Source organism: Alternaria incomplexa (genome assembly GCF_024043165.1).
Source record: "Alternaria incomplexa strain BMP 0042 chromosome Unknown scaffold_1, whole genome shotgun sequence".
Classification (NCBI taxonomy): Eukaryota; Fungi; Ascomycota; class Dothideomycetes; order Pleosporales; family Pleosporaceae; genus Alternaria; species Alternaria incomplexa.
The window spans coordinates 1,501,418-1,525,351 of NW_026249850.1; the positions used below are offsets into that span (position 1 = coordinate 1,501,418).

Here is a 23,934-nt window from a genome sequence, read left to right on the forward strand (position 1 = left end):
GTAACGCGTCTAGCAAAACCGCGCGAGGAGACTCCGACCCGATGACCAGTGGGTACAGCAAGTCAGCTCCTACCCATGACGGCACCGATCGCTTCCTCCAATTGCCAGGCGAGATACGCAACACGATCTACAAATACGCACTCACTGCCAACCATCACGAACTCTTCTATCGCGACTCGATCGACTTCGAATCAATACCCCAGGCAGTGACCGAAGAGGTCAACAGTATAGACGATGTCTGGCACGCAACACCCCAAGAGTGTGTAGATGCGTATTACAAGCATGAGTCCGCGCAGGGCGCCAAGCTATGTTCTACCGCGGAATCTACATCCGAGTACAACCAGCTCAAATACGTGTGCAAGCAACTCTACGAAGAGACCAAACACTTGTCACTGTTATACAACGATATCGTATTCGCCCAAGACACCGTATGCGCTCAAAACGCTACTCATCAGTTCATCCGCTTCGTGCGCCAATGCGACAAGTCTTGGACTTCTAAAGTCAAAACTGTGGAAATTCGATCATCTGTTCGCTCCAAAGATGAACGAGTGGATGTCGGAGGCCTCATCGTGAAAGGGCACTTCGATGAGTTGCGCATTACGTTAGCCGACCCCTGCCATAAGCTAAATCTTCTGGCCGACTACTGCATCGAAAATCCCAGGGTGCATGTCCGATTCCGTTTATTGACATTCGGACCGTTGTGTCTTATGTATCACGAGGCAGCGCTTTTTCAACGTCGACTTCCCTCAGTCTTCTATGGAAATGGGACTTGCGTACCTTTTGGTAACCATCTGCGTGTTATCAACGACCATTGCAAGACTTTAGCTGTTCGGCTGAGCCAATGTCGCAATTTTGGGTTGTTCTTTACCAAAGAGGAAGCGTTTGATGAGCAAAGACTTAGGAAGTGTATGGTAGAACATAAGTTCTTTCGCAAACACATCTTACCGCTACATGATGGGGGATTGGGAGGAATACATCGAGGGTAGGAGGAGTATCTTTCTTGAGGGGGTGTGATTACAGGTAGTCTCGGAGAGGGCGAACGCGATGTATTAGTAACAGAAGGACATCTGCGCTTAGCACAAGGCATCTACTCGCTCAAATACGATTATTTCATTCGACGATTACCAAACTACATCTTTAGATCTTAATACCCTCCAAAATCGGCTTCGCCTCCTCACTCTGCCACCACCCATCCTTACCACCAGGGAAGCTAAACCGATCCATACTCTCAGGCTTCATCTCAACCGAGTAACCAGGATCCATAGGAGTAACATAGTAGCCGTTCTCAATCCTGGACGGGTGGAAAAAGTGCTCATGCAGATGGTCAACGTACTCCAACACCGACTTCTTCCCCGACACAACAACGTAGTCGATGGTGGAAAGATGCTGTGTGTACTCTGGTAGACCGACACCACCCGAGTGCGGTACGATGGGGATGTTGAACTTGGCGGCCATGAGGAGCACGGCAATGACTTCGTTGACACCACCGAGACGGCAGGCGTCGATTTGGCAAATGTCGATGGCGCCTGAGGCGAGGAATTGCTTGAACATGACGCGGTTTTGGCACATTTCTCCTGTTGCGACGCCGATGTTGTATGGCTTTAGGGCTTCGCGAATCGCTTTGTGGCCGAGGACTGTTGAGGTCAGTATGCGTTTCTCTATAACATAGAAGCAAGGAAAGGGGTACGTACCGTCATCAGGGCTGGTGGGCTCCTCGATAAACCACGGCTTGAACTCCTTCAACGCCTTCATGTACTCAATCGCCTCCGGTACACTCCAGACTTGGTTCGCATCTACCATGAGCACATTACCCTTGTCGAAACCAATGATCTCTCGTGCGATGCTTAGACGCTGCTTATCTTGCGCAATATCGCTGCCGACCTTGAGCTTGAAGTGCTTGTAGCCCTTTGACAGTGTCTCCTTCAGAAGACCACGCATCTTGTCTTCACCGTAACCGAGCCATCCCGCAGAAGTAGTGTATGCGGGGACAGCGCGGCTATCAAGGGCTTCTTGGAGTCGCTCTTTCTTACCGGCTTCGGCTTTGGTCAAGATCTCCAGCGCCTCCTCGGGGGTAATGGCATCGGTGATGTAGCGGAAATCGATCAAGTCGACTATTTGCTGGGGTGTCATGTCTGCAACGATGCGCCATACAGGTTGGCCGAGCGATTTGGCCCAGAGATCCCAGATGGCGTTTACGACGGCACCGAGAGCGAGGTGGATGACACCCTTTTCGGGTCCAATCCACCGGAGTTGAGAGTCGTTTACCAAGTGGCGCCATGTCTTTCCCCAGTTGGCAACTAGTGAGTCGAGTGTGTGGCCCTTGATGCGGTCGGCAAGGTAGGCGATGGCGGTGCATACAATCTCGTTACCGCGGCCAATTGTGAAGGTCTGCAAATTGTAAGCAATCAGGAAACGAATGGATTCAGTTGCCAAGTGGTCACAAATTGGCCGGTTCAGGGGTATCCATGAGTTGGGGGAAGAGATGAGATGATCAGGGCGGACTCGCCAAAGTAGCTCATCTCTTCTACTCATGGCCAACATCGAATGAGATTAGACCTACCATACCATGACCCTTGAACTCAGAGTCTGTGTGTAGGATACAGTAAGCTGAAGAGTAGTCTCCCGCTGCGTTCATAGCATCGGAACCAGTCTTGTCAAGGGATGTCTATTGCAGACGCGTTAGATTCCTCTTTCTCTATTGTATAGCTTGAATGACTAGGGAGCATACCGGAAACCGCACATCCCTCGTCTCAGCACCTGTGATTGTAATGGCCATTGTGATGTTTTCGTTGTGTTGCTACCGATGTTCGGAATGATCGGAATACCCCGCAAAGCTACCAGAAGTTGAGATTCTTTTCAAGCAAACTTGAACACCAGGAAAGATGAAGATGAATGAAGAGGTCAAGGTGAAATGGTTGAGCGAGATACTTATTCCGTCCGGAGGCAGGATCTAGACGGTCTATTTAACTGGCAAGGCATCCGGCACAACACTCCACGCATCTCCACGCCAAATAGTGCCAACCGCCCGCGCCATCGTGAATTCCACCCCACTTGCCCCTCATCATTCGTGGAAGATCTCGGCGCGCCACTTTCTGGGGCTGGAAAAATCGGGGCATTTGGCAACGTTGCCGGCATTTTATTTACCTCACACGTGAGCTGTACAGTGCTACACCCCACGAACTATAGGGGTCCCTTGCCCAGAACGCGGCTCCAGGTGCTTCGCGGCTAGGCGAGAAGCTTGGGCTTGACGACGCGTGACAACGCTTAACAGCGTGCGAGGAGGAACTACGTGGAAAGCCGCCGTGATGACACGGGCAAGTAGTTCAATATGAAGCTTGTTCCTGACCTACCCCAACGACTTCTTTACAATCATGAAGTGTGATCAAATACCGCGGCAAACAAGGCTTACCGGCCGCGGGGTGGCATGAGTGGGTTTAAGGAGTAGTCCAACCCGAGGATCATGAGTACCATCAAGGTAGACTCTCAATGCTGAACATCAGCAAAGCAAAAAGAGCACGCATAATACTTACGCCCCATAAAACTACAGCGAAGCATCATCCAAATTTGAACAACGGTAAAAGAAGAACGCCTGTGTATTAGTGGTGTGACAATCGAAAGTAAAAGGACGGACCTGGTATGACTCTCCATTCCAACCATACGCCCATTATCTACACGTCGTTTCGTGATGCAAGATCCGAGGACCCTACAGCGCGTCAATACTACCCAAACAAGACCAAGACCTCCCAAATACTCACTCGCCCGGTTCGTGAGGATTGCAAGAGCCACATCGGTGATGAATCCGAAAGGCACTGTCGAAGATAGATTGCTGTTCCACATGAGCAAAAAGCAACGTGCTCACTTGATACCCCTCTTCTCGGTCTCACTGTAGTAGATGACCATACGCCAGAGCTTCTTCACGAGTGACTCGGCTTCGTCATCGAGAGCCACTTCCAAGTTCTCCACCAGGGGCTGCGGTGCGCCCTTGCTCTTCAAATGGTCTACGATAGCGTCGACAAGCATCTCTTCTTGTACACCAGTGAGCTCAAGAACCTTGTTGGCAGCCCACTGCTTGATATCCTTGTCGATGTTCTTCTGAGGCAAATGCTCCCAAGCGACGGGCCATTTCCACAGGCCTTCCTTGTCGTTGGGAATGTCGCGCGCCAACTGTCGCTGGGCTTCTTCGATTTCTTCTTGCGTAAGGTTGGCACGTACAGCCGCATCGAAGTTGATGGGCACGAGAGTTCGCTTCTTGGCACCGGATTGATCTGTGAGGTCCTCGTCCTCGAGCAGATTCTCGACATCGGCGGCGGTTCGACGGGGAGCGGCAGTCTTTTCGAGCTTCTTGGCGGCGGCCCCGAGCGAGATCTTGAAATGAGCTGGCTCGCGCTGTTCCTCCCTGCGCATAAGCTCTTCGCCTTGCTCCTCCAAGAAGGCATCGGCCTGGCCGCGGGCATGGTCCTTCTGCTTCCTCTGCGAGGCCAACTCGCGCCGTTCTTGTTCGCGATCGATCGCGTCTTCCTTTGCCTCCTGTCCACGGACTGACTCGCGGTCGCGGATCCAGTCGCTGTGATCGCGGTAGTAGAGATCGCGTCTCGAAGCTGCCTCTTGATCATCGTCAAATTCTCGAAGTTGCTTCGCTTGTGCTGCACGAGCTTTCTCGCGCTCCGCGTCCATGTTCTTGAAGTAGTCGTTTGTACGCTCGACGGAAGCGAAAGTACGACGCTCGGTCTGAAGCCAGCGGGAGAGTTGCTTCTTGTATGCCTCATCAGCTTCTTCTGCTCGCTTCTTCTTGCGACGACGCTCAAGTTCTGAGTCGCTGGCGGAGTCATCGTCGTCCTCGCGGTTGATGTATGCGCCGTTATGTACGGCACCGCCATTGACAAAGTTGACACCACCTTGGTAGTCTCGGGGAAACTGTGAGCCCTTGGGCCCACTGGGTGCACCTTGAACACCCCGTTCTGCTCTGGGGCCCAGCGGTACACCATTGGCACCTCCGGGTCCAGTAGGGGCGGATGGTGGTGGGGATGCACGTCTACCACTACGCCTGCGCTCCTCGGCCTCAAGCTCCTCTTCTTTCAGGAGTCGTTCGCGATCGCGTTGGTTGGAACGGTCGCGGAAGGCAGCAATTTCTGCGGCGACAATTTCGCGCATCTCTGCAGGGATGTCCGCAAGCTCATCCTCGCCATTCGCAAGGTTGACGAATGCAACTTCCACGTCTTCACCGTCTTGTGCCTGTGCATCTTGCATCATTGTGTCTCCTGCGTAGTCGACGTTGGGTGCGTTCGGCGGGTTGAAAAAGCTCGCGAGGACCGAGGAAAGCGCTTCTTTGGCACTGTCGAGCCTGAATTGAACCGTGGCCTCGTCTTCGTTTCGGGTCTTGCTCCATTCCTCTGCGTACTTGATCGAAGCATCATCCACCATGACGTGCAACTTGGTCGTCTCCACCTCGTCTTGTTCGCCGTCGTCGGTTTTGGGCTTGCCGGCCTTTTGACGTTTTGTAGGCACATGCACGTCTTTGAATATCTCGGCGGCTGTCTCCAAGCTCTGGGCGTCTCCAAACTCGGCGAACCCAAACGTCTGGGGCTTGTTGTTGGCGTCGGTAGCTCTCGTCCACCGAACAAGCTTTCCTGCCGTCTCGAGGATGCGCTCCATGCCCTCATCGCCTCCAACGCCATCGGGAATGTTGCCGACGAAGATGGTTCGCGCGATATCTTCGCGCGACGGGGGATTAACGGGCTGGACGGCGTCCCTGCGATCGCCATCTCTGTCCATGCCAAGGCCACGGCGACCGGGTGGTGCGGCGTTGTCTCTTCGGCCGCCTACAGGGCTGTCGACAGCGCCAGCTCGTCCGCCCTGTGTTCCCAGACGGATGACGGGCGCATTGAAGTTGAAGGTGGGCATGTTGGTGGGCGGTGCCCATCCGGATGGCAGAGCGCGTGGTGCATTCATTGCTGGCGGGCCTTGGGCGTTCGCGACACCGGGGGGAACTGCTACGCCGGGGGGAGCTGCTGCGCCGGGAGGACCTGCGCAATGTCAGCGTTGCTATTGTCAGTTACTGCTATCACATACCCATTCCAGGCGGCGCCATGCCTGCCATGCCTGCCATGCCTGCCATGCCTGCCATGCCTGCCATGCCTGGCGGAGTGCCTGCGAAGCCCGGAGGGCGGTTGTAGCCCGGAGCACCTGCGCATGTTAGCTGAGTTCGCGTCGCAAAGGATCACTTTACATACCAGGATAGCCGTACATCTTGCGCAGATATACAGTCGCCGGACTTGGTGGGATTATTGAAAGAGAGAGGTTGGATAGGGTATCGAGGTCGCTGTCGCGTGTTGCAGTGAGAGAAGAAGTCACAGTTGAGATTTGGAGCTCGAGGAACGCTCGGACCACTATATCGCCGACAAATTTGGGAACCGCGACGTGCATGACCTCCATCATTCACCGGAGCCATCCCGCAATTGCCCGCCGCCAGCACGTCTAAGCACCCCGCCCATGTCAATACTGTAGCAGCAGAGATTCAGAATGGCCTCACGATCGTTGGGTGAGCTTCTGCTCCGCCCTGCCAACTTCACACGGATACCACACACCTCGAGCCGGACAACCCCGTCATGGACATGTCAACGAGCCATTTCGAACACACCGAGATGCCTTGCGCAACAACCACTTCCGAAGAACGACGACGAGCACTATGTACCCGAACGGGAAGCTCAACGGCCGCAAGCCCGCTACGTTCCTGAGCGGGAGGCCGCAGCACCACAACCTCGGCCACAGCCCACCACCCAAAGAAATACTACACAGACAATGGACGCTCTCCTCGGCAGCATGCCTCGGAGCGCAAGGCCTAACACACCAACCGACCGCGTCTTCGGCGAGGAGTTTGCGGGCTCCGGCAGCAGACGACCTGGTAGGAGGCCAGGCCTGGATTTCAGCCAAATGGCGACGACCGATGGAATGCTAAATCCCACCCTCGCCAACAAACCCTCCGAGGCGTCACCTCTCGCTGTACAACAAGAAGAGACATTTGCCCAGTACCCGCGCTTGAACCCCGCATATGGACGCACTGTAGAGTTGGATGTCAACCGCGGACGTGATATTGTGAGGGGCATCGGCATGTTGGGAAGTTTAATGGCAAGGAACAAGGTCAAGAGCGACTTCAACAAGCAGAAGTTCCACGAAAGAGGCGGACTGAAGCGGAAGCGGTTGGCGTCTGAGCGGTGGAGGGCGAGGTTCCGAAAGGGTTTCCAGGACGTCACAAACCGAGTGACGGAATTGACGAGGAAGGGATGGTAGATCCGAATGCTCTTGTTCTGTGACTTGGGGATGGTTTGGAGGGGCGTGTGTAAATCGGATGTGTACATATTGTACTATAACAGCATTTGCATAGGAAGCAATGACTGCTTCTCGATTTGATAGATATGAAGAGATCACGATTGTCTCCGTAAGCTAAAGATGTAGCAATACTTCATACTGCACGATACTGTGAGGGTCACCCTGAATACACATGAATCCACCCATCATATTGTCAAGTCCAGGACGTGGCTTTATACAGCTTGACTTCAATTGGCCCTTCTGAAGCACGAACAGAACACATTCCGCGGTAAATAAAGCAAGTCGGCATCTTTTTCGTCTTGACAACCATGTCGCGCAGGTGAAGCTTGGATTGCGGAGTTGCACCGGGAGTGTCTTTGCCGCGGGCGGGCACAGGCCAGGGACCTCGATCCGTACTCAACAATGTCCAAGTTGACACATGCACCTCGACCGTCGCAGCTGCCTTACGCGCAGCACCAACTACACATGCGCTTAGTGATTCCTTGAGCCTCCTATATATCATAATCGCCATGATATTGCAACGAAAGTCACCATCATGGCTCCCTGTCATCGCGTTGTTCTCGTCCTTTGCAGCAGCATTGAGCGGACAGGAGCCCATGAAGAGCGCAGAAGAGGCACGAGGATACAACCCGGGGGAAATGATACCAGTCAGTTGTTTGAACAGGACCATGTAAGTTACAGCACCTCCACGAAAAGACGCGAGTGCAATTGCTAACCCCAACCAGAGAAACCGGTGAACATGTACGCCCACTCCCTTCACACCCCAAGCCACCCGCGCAAACACCTCCAAACCAACTAACACACCCCCTCCCAGATCACCGATGCCGCCGGCCATCTCCAATACATACCCTTCCCCACCTGCAACGAAACCGGCCAACCCCTCCACCTAAACTTCGGCGTAGAAAAAGACGTAAACTGCACCATAGACTTTGTAACAGACGAGTTCTTCCACCTGCTCGAATTCTACATCCACAACGACGCGCCCCTTTCCTGCCGCATCCCGTCCAAACCGCTCCCACCCAGCGTCCTAGAAACTGAATACCGGGTCAGCGATGAAAGTACACAGGAGGGTGCGTTGGGGACGCAGAGTACAATGTACACGCCGCTCATTATTGCGCTGGCGGGGACGCTGCAGTTGAGCCATTTGCATGTGGGGAATTATTTGAACCTGCTGGTTCATGCTAGTCCTAAGAGTGTGGCGCCCGGGACGGTGGATGCAGCGACTGCGTATTCCGTGTCGAGTCATACGCGCAATACCAAGATTACGATTGGGGATCCGTTGAGTCTGGCGTTCAGTGTGCGGTGGTATCCCAGCACGACGCTGCCTCCGGGTTGGAGTGGATATGGAGGACATATTTATACTAGTACGTTGGTGTACTGTTTCTTGAGTGCCGTGGCGAGTGCGGCTATTTGCGTTGTTTACTTCCGGGGTGTTGAATTGCCGAGACGGCTGAAGAGGTATGCTACGGATAGGATGAATGGTGGAGGTGGAAGAGGATTTGGAAACGGAGGCAGTGGATACGGGCTCCCGGTCGCCAACGGACGAGGAGGCGGCATGGGCAGTGGCTACGGTTTGGGAGGATATGGCTACGGAGGCGGAGGCAAGAGAGTCGACTGAGCTTGACATGTGACCGTGTATATACACAGGCGTGACAATATACTTCAATGTGTCCATTGGTGTTCCATAATCTCGGTATCACCTACAGATACTTAAGATGCTTGCTATATAATTTATCCTCCAGTCATCAAGTCATTCAGCCATTACAGCCTCGTCACATATCATCCGTTTACAAAGTAGACTTCTTCTTGAAGGCGTTGATGAGTCCACTTGTGCTAGCATCGTGAGAAGAAGACTCCTTGGACTCGTCAAGCTCAGACAGGATCTTCTTGGCCAATGACTTGCCGAGCTCGACACCCCACTGGTCAAAGCTGTTGATGTTCCAGATGGCGCCCTCGGTGAAGGTGAGGTGCTCGTAGTAGACGATCAAAGCACCAAGAGTGGCAGGTGTGATCTTGTCGGCCAAGATGGATGTGGTGGGTCGGTTACCCAGGAAGGTCTTGTGAGCGACGAGGTCCTCGGGCGCACCCTCAGCCTTGACCTCATCGGGGGTCTTGCCGACCATGAGGGCCTCAGCTTGGGCAAAGAAGTTGGATGCAAGCATCTTCTGGTGCTTGTTGCCCTCGACTGGGTTGTGGCTCTGAGCGGCTAGGATGAAGTCGGTGGGGATGAGCTTGGTGCCCTGGTGGAGGAGCTGGTAGAAGGAGTGCTGAGCGTTGGTGGCCGGCTCACCGAACAGAATGGGACCGGTAGTGTACTTGACGTAGTCACCGCTGCGGGTGATGGCCTTGCCGTTCGACTCCATAGACAATTGCTGGAGGTAAGCAGGGAACCTGTGCATGTACTGGTCGAAGCTAGAAAGATTTAGACTAAGCCTTTTCGCAAGATAGCAACTTTGAAACTTACGGAGAGACAAGGTGGGTCTGGGCACCGAAGAAGTCGGAGTACCAGACACTCAGAAGACCACCGATGACGGGAATGTTCTGCTCGAGAGGGGTCTCCTTGAAGTGCTTGTCCATGGCATGGGCACCAGCGAGGAGCTGGTGGAAGTTGTCGAAGCCAATGTAGAGAGCAACACTCAGACCAATGGCACTCCAGACACTGTAACGTCCACCAACCCAGTCGGAGAAGCCGAACATGTTCTTCTTGTCAATGCCGAACTTGGTAACCTCCTCCTCGTTGGTGGAGAGGGCGACGAAGTGCTTAGCAATGTCCTCCTGCTTTGCGCTCTTCAAGAACCATGACTTTGCGGTGTTGGCGTTTGTGACAGTCTCGGCGGTGGTGAAGGTCTTGGAGGCGATGAGGAAGAGAGAGGTCTCTGGGTTGGAGTCCTTGAGGGCCTCTGCGATGTGGGTACCGTCGATGTTGGAGACGAAGTGGATCTTGAGATCGCGCTGGGAGTAAGCCTTGAGAGCTTCTGAGACCATGACGGGGCCACTAAAAAGAGTTAGCATGTTTTTGAAGCGTATCCAAGTTGCGTGGAATTGCATACAGGTCAGAACCACCAATACCAATGTTGATGATGGTGTCGATCTTCTTGCCAGTGTATCCCTTCCACTCGCCACTGCGGACTTGCTCGCTGAACTCCTTCATGTGGTCGAGAACAGAGTTGACGTCCTCGACGACGCTCTGGCCATCGACCTTCATCTCCTGGTTGGAGGTGTTGCGAAGGGCGACATGGTAGACGGCGCGGTTCTCAGTGAAGTTGATCTTCTCGCCAGCGAACATGTCATCGCGGAGCTTCTCGAGGCCAGCCTCTTTTGCGAGCTCGATGAGAAGCTTTAGTGTCTCCTCGGTGACGAAGTTCTTGGAAAAGTCGAACAGGATCTCGGAGTTCTCGGCATCGTTCTTGAAGGTACGGCTGAACTTCTCGAATCGCTACCATGTTTTAGCAAAGGTACTGGGATAGCTTCTTCTGGGCTTACCTGAGGATCCTTCTTGAAGTACTCTTTCAGGACGATGTCCTTGCCAAGCTTCTGGTGGTGGTCCTGGAGCGCCGACCAGGCGTTGAGGTCAGAGGCCTGTGCGAAGCCGGGCATGTTGTGTTGCGGGACTAGGGGTTGGGGTATAAAGGTTTGGACTTGGACAATTGGACAGAGGTAGGGTCAATTGCAAGTGCGAGATGATGAAGAGGGTGTGAGTAAGGTGAAGGTTGTTGTTTTGGCCGATGTCATTAGAAATGTCGCGGCCGAGACCTGGCCCCGCTTGCGTCAGAGCTTCGTTGAGGGAAGGAGGGGCACCACTTTTCCCACGCGCTTGCTGTCACGACATCCCGTTGGTCCCACCCCGACAGCCCTACAGCATTTGCAAGCACCACAAAGCCGATCACTAAGATTCGTGCATGTCAAACTCAAAGGGGATATCGTCTTGATTTGCTTGCCTGAATTTAGGCTTCTCTCACACAAATGCTGCCTCAAGCGCCATGCCATTGCACCTGAACCCAAAAAAGCATCAAAGAGCGCTGAGATCCCACCAATCACCACGGCTTCTATCTGTGGATCCAAAGCCGGTGGGTGTTGTGCCTGGTGTCGGCTCCATCGCCGTGACAAGCCACACGCATACTCAACGGAGATTTCCCGAATCCTAATTTGTTACGCCCAGGAATGCACTATCTTTCTGTCACACCCTCGAATGATGGATCCTTCACCGAGCCACCAGCGTCGCCAAGACCAGCAACAGGGCGGTTGTATGACCATCCCGCGAATTGCTGCTGCATGGTCTGCGAAAGCATGGGACCATCGACATATGAATCTGTTGGAGCTTCGGAAGTGAACTCGCGGTCGAAGTTGGCAGTGTCCTTTGCGTCAACCTGAGGGCATGTTAGATTTGACTCCTCGAACAATGATGACATTACGTACCACATTAGGCTTGAAGCTGGGCTCGTACTTCCTCTCAAGAAGCTTTCGCCAGTCGATGCTGTGGAAGAAGTAGTGCGCCTTGATCTCGGCTGCGCCCTTAGCACCCAGTCGCTTCTCAGCGTTGCGGTCTAGCAGGCGGGTCAAGAGATCGCGTGCGGCCGGTGGCACGATCTCAGGGCCAGGGAAGTGTAGAGGCTCGGTGAGAATCTTGCGGTACATGTCGTTGGTGTTCTCATCATAGAATGGGGGCAATCCAGTCAACATCTCGTATAGGAGAACACCCAGTGTCCACCAATCGACAGACTTGGTGTAGCCAGCGCCAGTAAGGAGTTCCGGAGCGAGGTATTCTGGTGTTCCACAGAACGCTAGGAGGTGTTAGTAGGCTGACACAAATTCATTCGGACTCGACTTACTGTTTGTCCGGTCCTCATCCTTCATGTCCAGCTTGCAGAGACCGAAATCGCACAGGGCAATGTGGCCAGTGTAATCGAGAAGGATGTTCTCGGGTTTCAAATCACGGTAAATGACGTTGAAACCGTGCAAGCACTCAAGAGCGCACAGCAGTTCAGCGGCATAGAACCGAGCTCGGTTGATGTCGAACCGTTGTTCCTTCTGCAGATGGTGGAAGAGTTCTCCACCGTTGACAAAGGCCAAAACAAGATACAGCTTCTCTGGCGACTGGAAAGAGAACTTCAACGGAACGATGAAGGGGTTGTTGATTTGAGCCAAAACAGACCGTTCGGCCAGAGTATGCGCGACTTCGGATCGGGAGATGATGTGTGCTTTGCGAATGGTCTTGAGGGCGTAGATCCGGTGCGTGTCTTTCTTCCTGCGCGGTGTGAGTAGTTGTTAATGTGACAGAAAGTAGAAGCACATACTGCACCTGCATGACCTTTCCGAAACTGCCCTTGCCGACTACTTTGAGGAGTTCAAAGTCGTCAATCGCGAGACGGTCTTGCCTGTTCTCGACAAAGTTGACGCCGACCTTCATCTGGCCGCTACCGAACTGCACTGGTATCCAGTCGGCACCGGCCTGGCCAGCGCCACCCTCTCCATTTCCGGCCTTGCTGTCCTGCCGCGACTCCTCGAATCGGGGGTGGACCTTCAGTGTTCCAATGAAGATGTCTTCGTTGCGACCAGCGTTGGGCGAGGCGGAGGGGTTTCGGATGTAAAGCGAGACGGTGAGGTCGGTGACACGGGACACATCGAACTTGTACTGGGTGTTGCTGCCCGCCCAGAGTGGGTTCTCGGGGGTACCGGAAACTGCGTTGATGAAGACCTGCTGCTTGTCGAAATCGACGAGGGCATAGGGCAGGTGTTTTGAGGAGTAGCGACCGTGGATCGTGGGCGCGGCATTGATGCTGCCAGCAGCAGACTGCGGCCGGTGCGAGGACGAGCCGGGGCGCATTGAGCCCGCGACCGAGAGGCCGCCGCCCTGGGACATGGAGCCCTGGTGGTGGCTGCCGCCGCTGAACTGCTGCTCGGCGCCGGCGGGCAGGGAGAACTTCTGACCCTCATGGAGCGTGACTATGAGGATACCGGGGCGCAGGGGCTGTGCCGGCGCGGAGGCGTTGGCTTCTGAGGCGGCTGTTGGGGTCGGTCAGCAGGCGGTGAGTGTGGGCAGAGGGTCCCAAGTACCAATGCCATTGTCCTTGGAGTTGCCGAGCGTCGTCGCGCTGGCGGCGGAACTCGAGGCTTTGGGCGTCGGCTGGTCATCGACTATGGTCGACGTCGACGACGAGCGACTGAATGTGTTGGCGAGGGGCGCCAGATGCGTCTCCTTGAGCTCTGCAGCACGTGTTAGGGGGGCCTCACGCAGACGGGCCTGGGGGATACGCACTCTTGGTGAGCTTCCAAGACATGGTTGCGGCAGCTCAGCGGGTGGGCAGATGCAGGAAGAACAGACGGACAGCTGGGAGTGGAGACAGGCGGGAAGGCGACGAGGGGCACACCAAGGGCGGAGAGGGCGCGCAAGAGGCAGAGGAGGATGTCTACAGAGCAGAAGCAGCGGCAGGAGGCAGGTATAGGGCGCGGCTGGTGGCGATGCTGCTAACGTCCGAGTGCCCCAGGCCTTCGTCAATGCTGCGATGCTCAGGATAGGGTCCTCGTTTGAAGTTGGGTCATTGGGTCTGAAACTAGCCTTCATTTCGGAGGCACCACGCACTGACACGCCAATCCTCCCTCATTCCTTTGCGTGTTTCGCGTGTTGCAGGACGGGCGAGTGAGTCTTGCTTTCTATTTTAATCTGCCTGGCTGCTGCGGCGCCATCGCGATTCTCTGCGACATCTGGCCTGTCAGTCCTGCCTCGGCTGCAGCTGCCGTGGCCGCGAACGTTGACCCTCTCCCGCCCGCGTACGTCAACACCGCGACCTTGGAGCCCAACACGACTCTCCCTCGACGCGCTATTCACTCCCAGGCGCCCGTCCCCGTCCAGCATTGCGACCTGCGGCATTATCCTGCATTTCATTAGGCCATTAGTCAGCGCCCCCGCCGACCCCGACACGCGCCCCTGCCGTGCACAGCCACAGATACCGTCACTGCGTCACCCCGTCACCCCCAATCACCAAACCCGCCTTCACCTGCGCGCGCAATTAGCGGGGCACCATGGGTGTCATCAAGAAGAAGACAGGCACGCGGGGCACGGAGGGCGGGACCAAGTATGTTTGCGATGTTTGTTCATCCGATATCACGTCGACCGTCCGCATACGCTGCGCCGAGGACGTCTGCAACGAGTACGACCTCTGCGTGCCCTGCTTCTCCGACGGCAAGGCTTCGCGAGACCACCAGCCTGCCAAGCACAAATTCAAAGTTATAGAACAACACTCAATACCTATATACACCGAAGACTGGGGAGCGGACGAGGAACTGGCCCTGCTGGAAGGCGCTGAAACATACGGTCTGGGATCATGGGCAGACATTGCGGACCACATAGGCGGCTACCGCGAGAAGGACGAGGTCCGTGACCACTACATCAACACATACCTAGACAGCCCAAGCTTCCCTCTGCCTGAGCACTGCAGTAAGGATGATACCGAGCTCAGCACCCGCATACCACGTCATGAGTTCCAGGCGAGGAAGAAGCGGAGGATAGAGCAGAAGAAGGAGGAAGCTGCAGGCCGCGAGCCCGATGCGCCGAAGCAGAAGCCCACGGCGAGTGTTCCCGCCTGCCACGAGGTCCAAGGATACATGCCCGGTCGTCTAGAGTTCGAGACGGAATACTTCAACGAGGCCGAAGAGGCTGTGCAGCACATGCAGTTCGACCCCGGTGATGGCTTGAACCCAAGGACGGGCGAGCTCGAGCCGGAGATGGACCTCAAGATGACCATCATGGAGATCTACAACCACCGTCTAGATGCCCGAGTGGAGCGCAAGAAAATAATATTTGAGCATCAGTTGCTCGAGTACCGCAAAAATCAGCTGGCCGACAAGAAGCGGACAAAGGAAGAGAAAGATCTGATGAACAAGGCCAAGCCCTTTGCCAGGATGATGCAACATGCAGACTTTGAGCAGTTCTGCAAGGACCTCGAATACGAGCACAACCTTAGACAGGCCATCTCGCAACTTCAAGAGTGGAGGAATATGCAGATCACGAGCCTCAAAGCCGGCGAGAAGTATGAACAGGAGAAGCAGCAACGGCAAACCAGACCGCCTCCCATTGGGCAGTTCGATCGTCTTGCGTCCAGTAGGATGACCAAGCCGCAACCGCCTTTTGAACAGCCCTCTGCAGCGACAGCATTGCTTGCACAGGAGCTGCCTTTGCACGTCAAGCAGAACAGCGGTCTTACTACGCCACCTCCTGATCGCGCACAGAATGGCGTCAATGGTGCAAACGGCGTTCTGACACCTCAGCACTCCAAGACAAAGTTCGTGCCTAAGTCGCTACCGAACACTGTACCCTTGAAGTTCGGCAAGGAGTCAAAGGCGGATCTTCAGCTCCTCAATCCAGAGGAAGTGGAGATATGCAGCACACTGCGCATCATGCCCAAGCCCTATCTAGCGCTCAAGGAAACCATTATTCGAGCGGCTCTAAACAACGGCGGCGCGCTTAAGAAGAAGACGGCCCGTGAGATTTGTAAGATTGACACAAACAAGTCGTCGCAACTGTTTGAATACTTTGTACACAGCGGATGGATAGCGAGGGCATGAAGGCACCTGAGCCATGGCGTTGGCGTTTGGTAGGGAGACATCATTACTCATTGCGACGGCGTTCGGGCAGATATACCCTCATGGTAGGCGTTGTCGTGTGTATTAAATAGGCTCACTGCTCTCTGTTGAATCCCATATATCAGTCCTTGCTCCTGAAATCAAACGAGGTTGCGCATACTCCTTACTGCGGTGGTCCGTCCATAGCGCTACCACAGCGACGGCTGAACATAAACAATAGCTCACCTGCGCACTTCCCCACTCAACCCGACCACGATACGCTGCACGCAACATGCACTTTACTTTTTGATCATCCAGGCCAGCGGGCCAAGGAAGCTTTTGACGGGTAGCGATAATTCGTGCAGCAAGCCTGACATCATTCGCTCGCTAGCGGTGCCTGGCCAGCCTTGAATCCCAGAGGCAGCCGCCTCCGTATCCACCTCCCTGCATGGCAACCTCGCGCTACTCCCACGAAATGCCCGGGCTATTTACTCCCTCGCCCTCGAATGCGCGCGCAAAGTCACAGAGGACCTACTTCGATGCGACATACGCGCCTGAGACCTCCAGCCACCAGGTGACCGACCCAGATGTCCACGCGACCCGCAAGCGCTCCCGGTATGGCTCCACGGCGCATGAGCCCGCGACAAGCCCTTGGGGTGGACATGCCCTGAACAACGACCGCTTTGGCGACAACAAAAGTCCACCTCCGCTTGCGAACGACCGCTACCAGCTCGCAGGGGGCATGGATGGCACGAATAACTACACAAGACGAGACGGCGACTACGACGACTACTTCAACCTCCAGAAGTCGCGCGGCAACTGGTCAGTTCCGCCTACACCACAGGTTGGCGTCGCGACACAGGTCGCAGTTGGCGAAATGCATATAACACCCAGCGAGAGCAAACCTTGGTCGTTAATGGGCTTAGTCGGAGGCGTAGCCGGCAAGCTCTTCCAGTTCTGTACTGTGCCTTTCAGGGGCTTCCAAGCAGGAGGAGGAGCGAGGTACAATATCGACGCGCAGGAGAAGGTTGCGGAGAAACTTGGTCTTCAGGACGACCCCTTTGAGGCAGGTCCAGTACAACGGTTACCTGCTGAATACCCAAGCGACAACTATGGAGTTGAGTCAATCGAGTCGATCACTCCCGAGCGACCTAGGATGGCCAAGCGACTTCGGACGGCAGATAACTGGGTGGTGGTTGGAACAAATCTGGAGACAGAGTCGAGACCCTCAACACCGCGATTGTCCGAACGAAGATTGCCTGACCGATCGCCCTCACTCATCCCACGGCCTGTATCACGAGCGAACACAGGAACACCATCCCACAAGCGGCCCTCCCTGATCCCAGTGTCCCGACGTTCGACAATGGACAGGCGATCCTTCTACGGTAGTCCACAAGCCACCCCTGGCTCACACGAACGCCCGCGCTCCTATCATCGACAAAGCTTCGGCTCACCGGCCATGCTTGAGGATAATGCAAGCAAAGTCGCCAGCCCTCTGCCGCAGGAAAGCCAGCGTCTGATTGACAAAGTGCGAAGGGAGGAGATGGAGGAAGACGAGCGGATGCGCAGGATGAGCATGCAGATGAGTGCTATGCTCAGAGAAGCGAACGAGGCTCTAGGCTCCAACTTTAAGGTGGAAGAGTACGACGACGATAATATTGGCGACAACCGGGAGCACGAGCAGCAACCGGCCTGGTTTTCATGAACATATACTGTCACTGCAATTTCAGCGTGCGATTCGGCGCTTCGTCGTCATTTGTTTTGTCTCTATAACGGCCTCTTGGAATATTCGGCGTTCACAGATAGAATAGGCGTACACCTGATCACCATTCGTTGGTATCTGCGGCGGCTCCATATGAGTACTGGTTTTCGACATCCACTGGTCAACACAACATGACGGCTTTTAGAATGATACTTCCACGTTTGGTTCGTGTAAATAATTCAAAACCATTCTGCAGTCAATTTACATGCGCCACTTGAATCCTGCACTCATGCGCCAGAAGATGACAGGATCGACGGATCTTGGCCATACCGAGCAACCCCGGCACGCGCGTGCAACGATTTGACTTGCTCAGTTTCCGACAGCTACTAGAGAAGTCTTAACAGGAGGGGGCCCCGTCTTGGACAGTTAACATGTATTTTAGCGATAGCCCTCACCTACTGTATGTGCAGTGAGAACAGCGATCGTTCCTTCCTTGGTAGAGTGGTGCCTGGAATCTTGTGGGTACCTGGGGCGAAACCACGTTAACGCCAGGGTCTCTGTGGCTTCCCTCGTACAATAGTCAACTTCGTGCCGCCCCCGCCCGCAACGCTTCCTGCAACTTGGTCACACAGTGCCGCCGAGCTAGTGCTTATACCCAATGACAGGTAGGGTGAAGAGTTGGAGATGGGGCGAAGCGCTTGGATTTAGGACGTACCCTGTCGGGGCCAGGGATCTGCTGGCGTTTCTACAATACACACGAACATGAAGGAGCGTAACACATAGGTATCAGAAGACACGGTACTGAGCTGCGCTGGTCGCAACAGTCCCTGGGACTACAAGAATTATCTTCAGAACACTGGTCGCTGCTCGTCGCAGTAGTCCTATCTAATGGCGTCGCCGGACAATTTGACCCTGGTCATTATGGGTGCAGCTCGCTAGTACGCGCTGCAGGGCCGTTACAACGCAGGACGCCTTATTTACGCCCTGCCATGCCGCTTGGTACTTTGATGCGAAGAAAGCATATAGCATGGGGACACTGCAAACGTAGACGGTGCTCATCATCGCTTTTCCTTTCAGCATGGATCCCACAGGGCCACCACCATCGAGCCCGCTACTTCAACAGCGCAAAGGGCCGGCGACCAACACAGTCGAGGATTCTGACCAGAGTCAGTCAGAGAAAAGAAGCACTGCAGGTTCGCGAGGATGCTTCGCGGGTTTCCTGGGTGCTCTAATGGTGATTCCGCGGGGTATCGCTCGAGGCTGGACGGCGTTCACTAATGCTATACTGCGAATATGGAGGAAGGGTTGGACAGCAGAGACATGCAGTTGCATATTTGCCTTGCTATCACTGATCGGACTCATCGTTACTCTCATGGCGCACCAAAATCGACCTCTACCGGATTGGCCGCAGATCGTTAGCATAAACTCCATTGTTTCTCTTTTCTCGATGATGATCAGAGCTGGAGTTTCCATGGTACTTGCGGAAGGTACGTCTTGATGCTCCTATATGTTCGCAGAACGTTTTGGAACGGCCGCTAACAGGAACAGGAATCAGTCAATCGAAATGGCAATGGTTCCGCAAATCACGCAAGCTGGAAGACATGGCAAGGTTTGATTCCGCAAGTCGTGGTGCATGGGGCTCTGTCCTATTTATCTTCGGTCTTCGTGTCAAGAAGCCATACTTCATCGCTGCAATGGGCGCCTTCGTCACCGTCATGTCCGCGTTCACAGGGTTCGCCGCTCAGCAACTCATTGTCTTCAATGACTGTCTCCGTCCTGATGAAAGTGCCGCAGTGGGAATACTCAGATCAAATGCTTTCAACAAAAGTGGGGAAAGGAAATCTCCAACGACGGCGGACGAGTACCTTCCTTTGACGGTGGCTATGGATGTCGGAATCTTGCAACCGCTCGAGGACACAACTACACTTCTTTCTTACGGATGCAAGACCGGCAATTGCACATTCCCGGATGCGAATGGAGCGGCCTTCTCAACCCTGGGTGTGGGCTTCTGGTGTCAAAATTCCACTTCACAAGTGGTAGAAACACCGCTCGATTATGACAGTGAAGTCGATGATTATCTCCCATCCACCTACTTAAATGGAGCGACAACCGGATCCAAGACTCCTCCCGAGACGACTGCCAACTCCAACAGCACCAACACGACGGTTCCGCTCGGATACGACTTCGGACTCACCCTGAAGAATGGTACCAAGGCGAGGAACATTGGACTCTCTCTGAGCATTTCCGACACCCTTTTTGATCCTATCGTAAGGTTTCCACTCGCAGGCTGGCCGGGAAAGCTCGTGACCGACGTCTCGGAACCAAAGTACAACGGTACCATAGCTACGATCGGCATGATATACCTTCCGTATGATTCGATAGAGTATCAAGCAATGACCTGCGGCATATACCCTACCGTCAACACCATTAAAGCAACCTACCACAACGGCGTCCTCAAAGAAGAGATAGTGAAAAGCGTAAGAATCGGCGAGGACTTAGCCTTTGGTGGCACCACTTCCTTCCGTCTAGCTACCAAGCAAACCATCCGCAACGGCACAGAAACCATGTGCGACGTGAAGACTTCAGAAACACCTGGCTACCTAGCTGTCGCCAGAGGCAACATCGACGCTGCTCCCATCAACACAACTAGCCTGGACTCAGAAGGCCCAGGTGCAGAGCTTGTGTGGTACCCCGAAGACTGCGTCTGGTCCCTGTTCACCGGGTCCATGACGGGTATACAGACTCATCTCCAAGCTGTTTATGGCCAACAATTTCTCATGGATATTATATCTTCTCGCTATGGCAACGCCTATATGCGTGTTTTGTGGGACAGCGGACAGTTGCCTGATGCGCCGTTAGAGCATGTCAGCAGCATCATGACAAATTTGACTAATGCGATGAACACCGTTCTTCGTACCCACGGTATGGAAGAACATAGCAAACCCGCTAAAGGGACAATGTGGTACACGACAACATGTATTGAGATCGACTGGGCCTGGATTGCGTTTCCGGCTGTGATGATCGCTTTGTCGGCCCTCTTCCTGCTACTAGTGCATATCGAGAGTAGGGGCGTCGAGAGTGGAAGGCTGTGGAAGAGTTCAATCCTGGCAATGTTGTTTTGCGAGATGGACGAGGTGGTTACGGAACAAGCTCAGCCAATGGGCAGACAGCGACTGGAAGAGGTGGCTGCAAGTAGCAGTGTGAGTTTGGGTAAAGATAATGGCGGCTTGAGGCTGGTGGCTAGACAAGCTTGATATCATTCAGTAGATCTATCCTAGAATTTAGATCTCATACAGTCTACCTCAACTGCCTTCGCCCGTACGCGATTTCAGATCTTCTATCAACACGCTCATAAGTTTGAACATTTCGCCTGCAAGCTTCTTTCCCGTCTCCCTCCATTCTTCCTCGCATAGGCGCGCAAATCGGTCTGGATGCCATCGTAAACGCTCTTGCCGCAACCATTCGTAGCTATACAGGCCGCTTGCCCGGAGTAGCTTTTCCACGTCATGCTGGCAGGCGTGTATACTCTCTGGCTCAGATTTGAGTATCGTACACGCCGTAAGGTTGCAAGTTGTGACTGTACTGGGCAGATAGGGAAACATTGAAAGTAACTTGGGTGATGCGGATGGCATGCGCTGTAGCGGTGGTCGAGCAACGTCTGAACTGCTTGACTGGGAGCGGACTTGTAGTTTCCGTGGGGCTTTAGGCTTTGCGCCTCCGGCTGCTGCTGAGGCGGCCGCGAACATGACTGCCGCCTCTGTAGACCATTTTTCGTAGAGTACTTGCGTCGCTGCGTCGGGCTTCGCTTCCGTGGAGTTGGTTGTACCATTCGGCATTTGCCCGCTAGATTGGGATGTGCTGGGTTTCGTCTTCTTCTTTGCCCGAGCAAAGAAATTGAGTGCAAATGTCTCCAAAGCTTCTTCGTTGATATCGTCGATAGATCCAGCCCATGTCCCGTCGTTTCGGATGGCGATGAACTGATCAACACTTGTAGGGTCCAGGGTGATGAAAGCGAGATCGGTCCAAACGAAGCCCTTTTCCGCCTTCCATTCCTCTACCGTCTCTTTGTAGATTTCCCAAGCGTTCGCATCTCCTAAGCGGTACACGACGTCGCCGTACTCGCTCATGGCGAAGAACGCGCCTTCAGGACCCCAGGTCACAATGCGCGGTGGCCCGCATCGCCATCCTGAAGGTGTCAACCAAGACTGTAATGCATCCTCCAGGGGCGTCGGTAAATTTGCCCAACGGATGAGCTCAGGATGCCATATGATGAAAGAGTCGTCCGGTCCTAGGAAGGCACGCAGGTGGGGAGAGTGCCATGTCTTGTTTAAGATGCTCTGAAGCCTTGCGGGTATAGCAGGGCCCCAACGCAGACTGTCCTTTCCTGACGAGTCTTTGGAACTGAGAATCCAGGAGTCGGGCGCTGGCCCTAGAGCTGCCCAATGAACCTCGGATACAGTCCTGCCGAGAAGGAGATCTTGGAGGCTGGCAGGGAGATTGCGGCTTTGTTTTGTCAGTCATTGCGCGTAGGGAAGATAATGGGTAGCATACTAGTTGAGACCCGCAAAGCTCTTGGATATGAAGCTGTCGTCAAGCCCGAACGAGAAGAACGAGGTGTTGGTACCGCTCATGCCTAGCTGCGAGTGGTTGGGCTGGGGTGAAAGCCACTTATGACGTCACGTATCAGGAGGCTGGAGAATCGCGCTCAACTGATGTCAGCGACGCGCTCGAACTTTTGAGTCGACTTATAATATACACGCGAACGCGTAATTTACAGCCGCGGGATAATTGCCAGCCACTGTGACGTCTTCCCAAACTTTCGCGCGCACTGCCAGACAACGGTTTCAGATTGTTGCTATCCGGTTTGCACCCTTGAAGCGATCGAGTCTTGGCAAGGCGAGTGTCAACACTATCAGTCGTGCGTTGTCTGCTTCTTCACAACATTGCGGCTTTATAGCGATACTCTGGTTTCTGCGTCCCACACCGCTTCCAACGATCTAGACCGAGCGGTTCCCTTTTAGCGAGTCCGAGATTTCGGCGGCACATGTGCGATTCCACGTTCACGTTTGGCCAACGCGGCAGCCACTTCTTCCAATGTCCGTCGAGACGAGAAATGTATGCTTGCACGGAATAATCTGATCATATTATGCTGACAATGGTGTAGCGCACGTCTCCCGAGAAAGTTGGCGAGATTTCTCACCTCTTCACAATTGAAGAAGATTCATCATGTGACCCTAGGTTTTGAGGATGCGTTTCTCCTTACCTGGCGTGATACCGATGGAACAGATCGCGTTGAAAGCTCAGGACTCCCGGCCGAGTTAGTTGAGTTTGTGCATACTCGAAATCGCAACATCTCCAATATCCGGTGTACGCTAGGGCCGTACAACGCATCTTTCTTCGTCCACGACAATACTTCATATCTTTGGAAAAACCTTCCAGGACCTCTACTCGTCGCTCTGCAGAACAACATCCAGCATGGGAGTTGGACTGATAGACCGCGCCTCGTAGCACTAGGCGCCGGAGATAACTTTCTACTGATAACCGAGAAGAACGCGACCGTTTGGGATCTGCGACACTATAAGTCTGCTGTTACCTTCCTCCAGAAGAACGCCATAACAGACATCCAGAACTTCGTCTTACATTCCTACCGGTATCAAAGCTTCCTCGCCCAGACTCGGAGCGGCAGACTTGTTTCCGAAAATATACCACCACATCAGGTTGTGGGCGTCCAAGCCATGATGGGACCAATCTTGCAAGATACAATGAACATGCAACGAAGAATTCTCGCACGCGTAGAGAGCGAAAAGAGAGCGACGACCTTACCAAGGAAACTCGGCGCCCTGCAGCAACGTGCGCAAATCCGGAGAGAATGGAGTCACCACAGTCAGGAGTTTACTGCCCAAGCCAAGGGCGTGAAGTTGAGCTTTAGTCTAAATGTGAGCTTGGGCGGCCTGGCGAGAATGTTGGGATGAGAATTTGATCAAGACGTTCGCGTCACCTTTATTCAAGAGCTGAGGAATGCAAAAGAGATGCGACATTGGTGTTACGGGAACAGCGTTGTTTGCTCTCTCAGCGACAAAACGGCAGTACTATCCTTCACTTGCCGCTGGGCAACTACGGTTTTCGCAACACTATGGCCAATTTATCACGAGGCATACGCTGAGTGCAGCCTCTTCAATTTATTCGCCACAGCCGGAGGTTCATTCAATCGCATGACCTGAGACCGAAGGAAATTTCACTGGAATACAGTGCGAAGATTCCCAAGAGAAGGTACCAGACGCCATGAAGGCGCACGTACGTTCACTGAAGTTGTGGCTGCCCTTCTGAGCGACCTCAAGTATTTTCGA

The 23,934-nt window shown here is 54.1% G+C and overlaps 11 protein-coding genes across 11 annotated transcripts; 6 read left to right on the forward strand and 5 right to left on the reverse strand.

The window, feature by feature from the left end:
* Positions 1-41: 41 nt before the first annotated feature.
* J4E90_000543 (uncharacterized protein) lies at positions 42-573 on the forward strand (the record flags this gene model as incomplete). The annotated part of the gene is made up of 2 exons (XM_051430139.1): positions 42-428; positions 541-573. The coding sequence occupies 2 exons, from the start codon at positions 42-44 to the stop codon at positions 571-573; spliced, it is 420 nt and encodes a 139-aa protein (XP_051295626.1).
* A 564-nt stretch (positions 574-1,137) lies between these two features.
* LGD1 (L-galactonate dehydratase) lies at positions 1,138-2,776 on the reverse strand (the record flags this gene model as incomplete). The annotated part of the gene is made up of 4 exons (XM_051430140.1): positions 1,138-1,634; positions 1,692-2,388; positions 2,561-2,665; positions 2,729-2,776. The coding sequence occupies 4 exons, from the start codon at positions 2,774-2,776 to the stop codon at positions 1,138-1,140; spliced, it is 1,347 nt and encodes a 448-aa protein (XP_051295627.1).
* Positions 2,777-3,855: 1,079 nt separating this feature from the next.
* Positions 3,856-6,246, reverse strand: J4E90_000545 (uncharacterized protein; the record flags this gene model as incomplete). Its single annotated transcript, XM_051430141.1, has 3 exons — positions 3,856-6,023; positions 6,070-6,183; positions 6,231-6,246. 3 exons carry the CDS (start codon positions 6,244-6,246, stop codon positions 3,856-3,858), a joined length of 2,298 nt encoding a protein of 765 aa, XP_051295628.1.
* A 359-nt stretch (positions 6,247-6,605) lies between these two features.
* On the forward strand, positions 6,606-7,287 carry J4E90_000546 (uncharacterized protein; the record flags this gene model as incomplete). The annotated part of the gene is made up of 2 exons (XM_051430142.1): positions 6,606-6,613; positions 6,642-7,287. 2 exons carry the CDS (start codon positions 6,606-6,608, stop codon positions 7,285-7,287), a joined length of 654 nt encoding a protein of 217 aa, XP_051295629.1.
* A 548-nt stretch (positions 7,288-7,835) lies between these two features.
* Positions 7,836-8,944, forward strand: J4E90_000547 (uncharacterized protein; the record flags this gene model as incomplete). The annotated part of the gene is made up of 3 exons (XM_051430143.1): positions 7,836-7,996; positions 8,052-8,067; positions 8,141-8,944. The coding sequence occupies 3 exons, from the start codon at positions 7,836-7,838 to the stop codon at positions 8,942-8,944; spliced, it is 981 nt and encodes a 326-aa protein (XP_051295630.1).
* Positions 8,945-9,113: 169 nt separating this feature from the next.
* On the reverse strand, positions 9,114-10,923 carry J4E90_000548 (uncharacterized protein; the record flags this gene model as incomplete). The annotated part of the gene is made up of 4 exons (XM_051430144.1): positions 9,114-9,738; positions 9,791-10,321; positions 10,377-10,762; positions 10,810-10,923. The coding sequence occupies 4 exons, from the start codon at positions 10,921-10,923 to the stop codon at positions 9,114-9,116; spliced, it is 1,656 nt and encodes a 551-aa protein (XP_051295631.1).
* A 569-nt stretch (positions 10,924-11,492) lies between these two features.
* J4E90_000549 (uncharacterized protein) lies at positions 11,493-13,604 on the reverse strand (the record flags this gene model as incomplete). The annotated part of the gene is made up of 6 exons (XM_051430145.1): positions 11,493-11,693; positions 11,743-12,107; positions 12,156-12,571; positions 12,621-13,329; positions 13,381-13,530; positions 13,583-13,604. 6 exons carry the CDS (start codon positions 13,602-13,604, stop codon positions 11,493-11,495), a joined length of 1,863 nt encoding a protein of 620 aa, XP_051295632.1.
* A 742-nt stretch (positions 13,605-14,346) lies between these two features.
* On the forward strand, positions 14,347-15,888 carry J4E90_000550 (uncharacterized protein; the record flags this gene model as incomplete). Its single annotated transcript, XM_051430146.1, has 1 exon — positions 14,347-15,888. One exon carries the CDS (start codon positions 14,347-14,349, stop codon positions 15,886-15,888), a length of 1,542 nt encoding a protein of 513 aa, XP_051295633.1.
* A 472-nt stretch (positions 15,889-16,360) lies between these two features.
* Positions 16,361-17,590, forward strand: J4E90_000551 (uncharacterized protein; the record flags this gene model as incomplete). The annotated part of the gene is made up of 1 exon (XM_051430147.1): positions 16,361-17,590. The coding sequence occupies one exon, from the start codon at positions 16,361-16,363 to the stop codon at positions 17,588-17,590; it is 1,230 nt and encodes a 409-aa protein (XP_051295634.1).
* A 1,444-nt stretch (positions 17,591-19,034) lies between these two features.
* On the forward strand, positions 19,035-20,841 carry J4E90_000552 (uncharacterized protein; the record flags this gene model as incomplete). The annotated part of the gene is made up of 2 exons (XM_051430148.1): positions 19,035-19,074; positions 19,136-20,841. 2 exons carry the CDS (start codon positions 19,035-19,037, stop codon positions 20,839-20,841), a joined length of 1,746 nt encoding a protein of 581 aa, XP_051295635.1.
* Positions 20,842-20,889: 48 nt separating this feature from the next.
* Positions 20,890-22,218, reverse strand: J4E90_000553 (uncharacterized protein; the record flags this gene model as incomplete). The annotated part of the gene is made up of 2 exons (XM_051430149.1): positions 20,890-22,090; positions 22,139-22,218. 2 exons carry the CDS (start codon positions 22,216-22,218, stop codon positions 20,890-20,892), a joined length of 1,281 nt encoding a protein of 426 aa, XP_051295636.1.
* Between the last annotated feature and the right edge of the window lie 1,716 nt (positions 22,219-23,934).